Raw genomic sequence first — 8,798 nt, forward strand, 5'->3', positions numbered from 1 at the left:
ATTTTGCTAGTACTGTTGAGGTGGCTGAATTTTAGGGCTCTCTCACGGATTGGTTGCATGACAATGCGGTGATGGGGCCGAGCAACGAGCGACATGCCATGCTTGGGGCAATCCTCTATGCGTGGTGAAACTTATGGAAAGAACGAAATCAACGTGTATTTGAAGGATGCAAAGAGGATTACAGGAAGGTGGCGTACAAAGAAAAAGAGGATATCAACAATTGGAGGATGACGATGACAGGCGAATATCAGGAGATCTATAGTTTTTTTCCCTTCTCGTTCAACCTTAGGTTGCCGGCCTTTCTCTTGTACGCTTTCTTTTTCTTTTCTTCCCGCCCTTCCTGTTAGTCTCTGCTGCTAGCCAACTTCGAGCTGGCTGCGCTGTCCGGCGAACTGCTTGTTGTTTATTTTGTGAATCATCCCTCCTTAAATGAATAGGCAGAGCACCTTCCTCTTTGCTTAAAAAAAAAACAAACCTTGGTGGCAGCTGATCGACCTGTGGGGTTGCCCAACCAACCTGATTCTTACAAAATTTTCTGAACCAGATTCTGAAGGCGATGACCATGCTGTCCGACGATGTGGGCACATAGCAAGCTTTCTGCCAGTTATCAAGGCCTGCCGCGGCAAATTTGCGCTCCTGAAAAGGATTTGAAGGGAAGAATGAAGATGAAAAAAATATAATGGCTCCATTCATGCATTTACACATAGCCTGAATGACTAAGCTGTAGGAATCTAGATATGGATATTAAAAAGAAGAGAGTTTTACAGCCTCATAGCAGACTGCGAGCAGAATGAATTTGTAATTTACTCAATTTTATTCTTGCTGGTGACTTGAATCTCTGCTTTTACTGTGCTTCTATAATTTTTTTAAGGTAACAAACAGAACTTATACAATTTGATCTCTTGAGTTACTGAACACAAGCACAAATGGATGATCAGTTCATGCCCCGAAAATTAAGCATTCTAATTCAGAAATTCTCATATATTCGAACATTGCTAAATCATTCATCAATTGTATTGTATACATCAGCAACCAATTTTCCCATGAACCATCCCAACATGGATCCCCACAACTCTTTCTCGGAGCTTTGAATTTGACGCCATCTGACCGTCGAAGTGCTCAAGCCATAGGATGGTCGTTTCCCTCTAACTCATGAAGAAGCTTCAGGCTGCTGCTGAACCCAGGAATGGTAGTCTCTCAGCAGCTGCTCCCCTAGCATTGGAACAAGTCTGTCCAGTAAGCCTTGCATCAGCCTGCCAAAAAATTCACTGCAAATGTTAAACCAAAATGATACCAGTGACAGTGTACATCGATCCAGCCTCAAAGTAAAACATTAGCCAGCATAATTTGAGATGTACTACGCGCCTAAGCGTCTCGATGCGATCCTTCAGAGAGCTAGTTTTAGAAATCTCTTGCAGAGTTTGTTTTTGGTAAACTTTAAGAAATCTCAAGAATATAAAGGCCTACGTACAAGTTGCCTGGTTTCTCCACCGCAGACAATGGAAGCAAGCTGAATGGCTTGGTGTAGACCTATAATAAACAGATAGCTTTAGTGTTCTTTCATTCTTTGAGGAAATTTCACAGTACAACACTGGTGAACTCGTCCATCTAGATGCTATAATGTGATGCTGATTTGAATGCATTATGCATACCTCTAAAGTGACCTCCAAATTGACATAGATGTCTAAGCACAGCCCCTCGCCATTGTCGCCCCATGTTATATGGTTCCTCATAAACGCTGTCACAATTCAGTAAATTCAGAATTTCATTAATGGTACAAGAACACCTAAGAGATTCTGCACAACTACCAATTTGATTGCGCTGTTGCAGAGAGACATGAGATGTTTGCAAATTGCAGATACTCTCATAGTAGAACTATTGACCATTCTTCTATAAGCTAAGGCCCTGTGAGAAATTGAATTGTTTCATGTAAAGTTCCTACAAAATTCCCATGAAATTCGTGTTTTCCAAACAGTCCATAGGTGGTGACACAAAGAAAGTTACCTGAAAAGAGTTCATTCTGCTGCTCAACTGACTCTGAACCCTCAAACTGCAACCGCAGGGGAATAGAAAAACACTCATCAGAGAAGACTTGCATCTCAAAGACGAAACCACGACGCATCAGATCATCGAGACCGCACATTCAACACTTGTTTTTCGATCGTCAGTTTGCCAAGTTTATTTAGAGAGTGGTGCAGATTGTTTTTGGTATTACACCTCCAAAAAGTATTTCACATGTTTTTGTAACTGGTTAAGCAAAATGAACCAAAAGTTGAAATCCCAAATTTTGGTTGGGGCACGTGCTTTATGTTTGGTCATTTGGCTAACTAGGAATGAAAAAAAAAATTGACAAATCAAAGCTAAATACTTACATACAGGTAATCTTCAGGGAACGTATTGGATCCGATAGTGGTCCTTACTACAAAAGGAGGACGCAAGACACCAAATGAAGTGGGCATGCTGTATCCTAGAGACTACCATAATGGAGATTATCGCCAAGCATGGGTGGATGTTTACTAGGAGGCTCGGACCTTGAAGTTGCCTTTTAATCATGTTCATGTTTGTGTTTAGTTCCATTTTAGTTTTGCTATTTGTTGGCCCTTTTTGCAGCCTACAGCTCATAAGTTGTAATAATGGATGGCTGTGTGCATGCCTTGTGTAGAGGCCGGAATAAAATCATTCCCTTATCTTAAAAAAAATCGAGACCGCACATGCGTCACATACCCTGCATGACAGCATCTCGATGGTGCAGTCAATGCCCGTTGGGTTGACGCGGAGGTCGAGCACCGGCACGACCTCGAACCCCAGGAGCCCGATGCGGCGCAGCGTGCAAGTGAACATGCTGGCCTCGGAGCCGGTCCGAGGAGGCGAGGAACAGGTCCAGCGTCAGCGCGGCGGTGGACGCTGCCGAGGCGAAGACGGTGCGGATGCGCGATGACGGGGTCGAACAGGATCTGGCGCATCGGTGCGAGGTGCGAGGCGTTGAGACGATTCAAGGTGGCGAGGCGTACAAACGATTCAAAGTGGCGAGGTGCGAGGCGTCGAGACGGCGAGGTGCGCTATCAGGGAGAGGCGCCAGGCAGCTGACGGCGGGCGCTAGCACATGGGACGAGGTGCCAGTGCGCCGTTAGGGAGATTGGCGAGCGTAAGGTTTCCAAACTAGTGTAAGAAGCGGGCGTGAGATTGTCAAATTGAGCAAATTCCTTATTTACCATTAAAATATTTTCCTCTTCCTTTTATGCCATCAAAAAAAACTAAGTTCCTTGCCTTCCAACAGTTCTTCAGTTTAAATGCACTGTTTATAGTTACTGTTCATAACAATTTTGATATAACAAATCAGTGTTTTCTATTTTTCCAAAAATTCTAAAAAAATTTATACGTGTTCCATAATACATATGCAACCTATTTTAATTGGATTCACTAAAAATACCATGTAGAATTTAAACTAAAATTCTTTAAAAAACTACTTTTATAAATGCTAATAATTGTTAGAGCCTCAAATAAAATCCAAAAAATCTGGAAAAAAATCACTAATATTCTTCTTATGTGATGGAATAATTTTTAAAATTATTTTCAGCTCTAGGTTATATAGAAAAAACCGAGTTCCTTTGTAATGCTCCATTTATATGCATTTTTATCAATATCAATGTATATAAATGGAGCATTACAAAGGAAATCACTTTTTCACCATATAACCTAGAGTTGAAAATAATTTTAGAAATTAATAAATCACATAATAAGAATATTACTAAATTTTAGAAAGGCCCTAACAATTGTTAGAAATTATAAAAGTAGTCTTTTTTGGAGATTTTAGTTTAAATTCTACACAAACTTTTGGGTTAATCTAATTAAAATAGGTTGTACATAGATTATGTAACACATAAAAAAATTTAGAATTTTTGGAGAAATAAAAGACCACTGATTTTTTAATATCAAAAGACCCCTTACCGATGAACAATACCGATGAACAGTCTGATGCCAGTGCAGTTAGACGGAAGAACCGCAGAAGGCTCCCAGAGTGGCATGGAAGGAAAGAAATATAAAATCGATGGAAAGAAGGAACTTTATTTTCTTTGATGGCATAGAGGGAAGAGTGAATTTTTTTATGGCAAATAAGGAATTGCCCCTTCCAAATTAGCATAAAATGCAGGGAAGGAAAGTGAGGGTAGGGGATAGGTAAAATCTTTAACTGTGGATCGTTTGATCATGTACAATGTACGGTGGAGATCGTCTGGATCTACTACAACTCATGTATGTTATAAAAGAACTTGTTATCTTCCCGTGCGTTGCAACGGGTGCCAAAAATTTGTTAAACAAAAGTGACATAACACATGTATAGTCATGCAAGGATCATTATTCCGCCAATTTCCTTATTTAATGAATGTCGTTTCGGATTCCTTCTAGATAAAATCCTGAAACTATGGTTGAAGTCAATGCAACGAGCTTTTCTCATTTAGATATGATTATGATGCTATGCAAAGTGCGGCGCTTGCTGCTCTTGGAGACCTTCATGATGAGCATAGAATTCATATGCTTGACTATAATGGTTTCCTTATTGCAGACTCTAAAGCTGAGTTTGCTGGTTTAGTGGTTAGGTTTAGAGGTAGGAAAAGCACGTACCAGAAAAGCACAGTACCTACTGATGTACCTTGGCAGCTTATGCACGATTTCAGTCTTCGGCATTTCATACGTTGAACTCCTCTTGAGCACAATAGTGCTTATTCTCAAACTGTCAAACAAATCAAGACCAACCGTTGGAGCACACAGGAAGCATTGTAGCACACAATTAGATATTATGAGAGCTGATGAATCAGGACTGGAACTCACCACAACGGCGGCGGAGCTTGGGCCATGTAGATTGATGTGGTCGGTAGTGACGGCAATAGCAAGCTTGGAGCCGGTGGTGTGATGAGGACAACGGAAATGGCACTTAGGTCTTGAATCTCGACGTATTCCTCCCCATCTGGCCAGCCCAGGAGCGCCCATGTCAAGCCAGCCCAGGAGCGGACATCTAGCTCAGTGATGGCGGCGTCCACTAGCGACAACGGTTGCATCTCGACGGCGTCCATGCGCGATGGTGCTGCGGCGTCCCGAAACCGATCAGCGGAGGCGCCGCATTCCGTTCTCCCCCTCTGATCCCGGCGGTGGAAGAGGACCTCGGTATCCCCGTCCCTCTGTCACGAAATCGATCAGTGGAGGCGTCACATTCTGCTCTCCCCATCTGATCCTGGTGGTAGAAGAGGACCTCGGCATCGCACATGACAATCCTCCTTGACCTCATCTGCGTCGTCGCCCACACCATCGCGCTGGCACCTGCATCACTGCACTGACGCAAGCACAGCCACACCCTCCTCCTCCATGACCTCTTCTGCCTGCCCAGGAATCGGACATGGCTGTGGCTCGGCACCTTCGACTCTACCGAGGATGCGGCGCTTGCTTACAACAAGGCGGCCTTCCGCCTCCGTGGTGACATTGCGCGCCTCAACTTCCCCTCCCTCCGCCAGGGCCGCGCTCACCTCACAGGTCCGTTTGACACCTCCGTCGACACCAAGTTCACCGCAATCTGCAAGAGCCTCACCGCCGCGTCATCGTCCAAGGCAAGCACGACGACCACCACCACGAGCGATGGTGTCGCAGTCAGGCCATCGAGGGTTAGTGGAACAAGGGCAGAAGGAGGTAAGGCAACAGCACGGTGGTGTGGGGGCAACATGGCGACGCAGTGGTCCAGGGGCAACATGGCGGCTCGGGAGCGTTGTGGTTGTGCTTGCAGGTGGGCGTTGTGAGAAGAATAGATTGCGTGGAATTATTGGATGTATTGCATTGAGCCTCTCGGGTGGTATAAATAGAGTACAGAAACTTGAGGGATAAGAAGCCTCCCTGATACATATGGCAGTCCGGGATTACAAATCCTAACTACCAAATATACTCTAACATTCCTCCACAGTCGTAACGGGACCATCGCAGATGGTCAGACTGGAGAAGAAGCCGAAGGTAGTAAGCTGACGGACTGACATCCCCCCGCAGTCGTAATGCCACCGCGTTGCAGGTGTTGCGACTGGAGTGGAGACTGACGAGTAGCTCATGCAAATGGTAGCCTTTTGTGCCAATGTCAAGATAGCCGAGAGCGAGGCGAGTAGCTGTGATCGAGGATGTTGTGCTTGAGGTAGCTGTGATCGACGTAGCCGTAGTCGGGGTTGCCGTGGTCGAGGGAGCTGCACTTGAAGCCACAGGTGCAAGGAGGCACCATGGTGACGGACACAGGGAGGCCCGAGGGAAGAAGATGGTGACGCGGACGAGGCGATCATAAAAGAGGAGGTCAATACCGTCGAGGATAAGATGTGCACTGGGTTTGCTAGGCCCGGGTACGCAAAGGTAGGGAGCCCAACCATACATCAATGTCTAAGGGACCAGTAGAGAAGGCATCAAAGGTCACGGTGCGCAGAGCAGCGAGGAAGAGAGTGCCGATGCAGCCCGCGGTTCCCGGAGTAGACAAAGAGGTTGAGGAGGAGGCAACGACTTGGCAACGAGGTTGTGCTGGACGAAGGTGGTAGAGGGAGGCAGAACCAGCTGCCTAGAGCGGCGACGCCGATGTCCGAGATAGCGTGGCAGCAGTGCTCGAAGAAACCGGCGAAGAAGACCCGAACAACATGACAAAGACCAAGGGCGCCGACGGATAAGGCGATGACGCGTCGAGAAAGGCGACGTCGGTCGGCCGAAACGTTGTGGCGCACGGACGGCGATGAAGGGCAACGTCGAGATCCTTTGCTCGGCCGGACCGCGCCAGGGAAGGTGTGGCGGTGCTGTGGAGGCTCGGCCACAGGCTGCAGCGCTACGGCCCGAAGGCGACGAAGCAGTAGCCCCGATGCTTGGGAAGAGATGCACGCATACTCGAGGAAGATGGGAGCCGCTGCCGATTGGCCAGAATAAACCCCACGCGATCGGCTGATCAGACCGATGACATGTGAGGCGGTCGAGACGTAGGCATCCTGAGTGATGGTGGCGATGACGAACCAGCGTGGAACGCTATGCGGACGGAGTGGCGAGGTAGCGACGTGTGAAAGTGTCCCTGGATCACCGCGCGCCCAGCCGTGCTGTACGGGTGGAGACGGGACCGACATGGCTAGACCTGTGGTCGACGTGGTCGGTGCAGACGTGACGGTCGAAGTAGTCGAGGATGCACGGACGTGGTCGAGGACGCGCGGGGGGCAGGCGCGCGACGTGGTCGGAGGAGGTAGCCGGGCTCATGCGCGAGGTCAATGCAGCCAGCATGGAGACGCGTGTGGGAGATGTAGGGCCAGTCCAGACGCGTGGCGCACGGAGCGAGCAGTGGGCGGTGCGGCATGGCAACGCACTGGATGGGCATGGGGACGCGTGGAGAGGATGGGCGATGCATCGTGATGCAGCCGACGTGACAGATCCAGGCGGGAGAGGACGCGTGGAGTCTATGGTGTGCTGCCGGGACGCGTGGAGACCGTCACGGGAGGCTGGAGTTGTGGCCGACCTGTGCGCGTGGAGATACACTGCGACCACACGGAGACGGAGACGTGGTCAGCACGTGTGGATCAAGCGTGTGGCAGCATGGTGATGGCGGGAGCAGACAGGCGGTGCGGCGTCAGCCAGATCGGTGGTGGCGTGTCGACCAGATCGGATCCAGCGCGTGGACGGGCGATGATGCGGCGTGGGATCCAGACGTTGGCGCCCGGCGGACAGAGACGTGCGGGAGCAACCGGACGTCGTGCGGGAAGCCGGATGCGTGGAGACCATGGAGTCGTGGACGAAGCGCGACGGGCACAGGAGCATGGAGACGGAGGGTGTGCGCCAGCGGGTGGAGACGGCCGACGTCCAAACGCGTGGACGGGGACGAGCGTCAGTCGACGGATCCCAGCGCGTGTGGAGACCGGCGGGAGCGCGACGTGGCGAGAAAGAAACAGGCGCTGTGCCGCGACAACACGTCTGGCGCGTGTTGGGCAGATTGACACGAAGTGATCCAGCCCGCCAGGCGACGCGACGTGTAGATCGACGGAGGCGTGGAGACCGGCGGAGGCGTGGAGTCGACCGACCAGAGGTGCGTGATGATGGACGGAGCATGGAGCCGTTGTTGTGCCGAGGTCGGAGAAGAGGTGCATGAAAATGACGAACGGCGGCAGACGATGCGAGCCGATTGTAGATCAAAAAATTAAGAGAAACGTCGATCAACGATGGTGATCGAGAAAAATTCGATGAAGAGATCAGAAGAAGACTTTTTAGGACGGCCGATCGACATGATCAACGGCGTGAACTCTAGGTACTGGTTGCACAGCTCATGGTGGAGATCAATCTCCCGATGGCGGCACGGCAGAAGCGGTGGTTTGTGGTCTAGGATTAGAACCTAAACTCATGATACTATATGAGAAGAATAGATTGCGTGAAATTATTAGATGCATTGCATTGAGCCTCTTAAGTGGTATAAATAGACTATAGAAATTTGAAGATAAACCTCTCCGATACATATGGCAGTCCAGAATTACAAATTCTAACTAACAAATATACTCTAACAGGCGTGATGATGTGGGAGAAGAGGGGCCCAGGCGCGAGTTGCGGGAGGTCACAACAGAAGGACGGGTGGAAGAAAAATCTACGGACGAAAATGTTAAGAGCGGAAGAAATTTTGACGCGGGAGGAAGAAAAAGTACTCACTTTTTAAGTAGAAGAGATAGATAATGTACTAGGTTGCATGCAGCTTATGATACAGATTTGGCCGAAAGTTTCTCCCGTTATCTAAAAAATATCGGAAGCTAGGACGCTATTCGCCAACCTAC

General features: G+C 48.6%; 1 protein-coding gene across 1 annotated transcript; it reads right to left on the bottom strand.

Moving 5' to 3' along the window:
• Positions 1–269: 269 nt before the first annotated feature.
• LOC133919322 (uncharacterized) lies at positions 270–2,873 on the bottom strand. Its single transcript, XM_062363685.1, has 5 exons — positions 2,725–2,873; positions 2,005–2,050; positions 1,653–1,738; positions 1,472–1,530; positions 270–1,253 (listed from the first exon to the last, which is right to left on the bottom strand). The coding sequence occupies exons 1-5, from the start codon at positions 2,839–2,841 to the stop codon at positions 1,151–1,153; spliced, it is 411 nt and encodes a 136-aa protein (XP_062219669.1). The 5' UTR covers positions 2,842–2,873; the 3' UTR covers positions 270–1,150.
• Between the last annotated feature and the right edge of the window lie 5,925 nt (positions 2,874–8,798).

Source organism: Phragmites australis, chromosome 5, assembly GCF_958298935.1.
Source record: "Phragmites australis chromosome 5, lpPhrAust1.1, whole genome shotgun sequence".
Lineage (NCBI taxonomy): Eukaryota > Viridiplantae > Streptophyta > Magnoliopsida > Poales > Poaceae > Phragmites > Phragmites australis.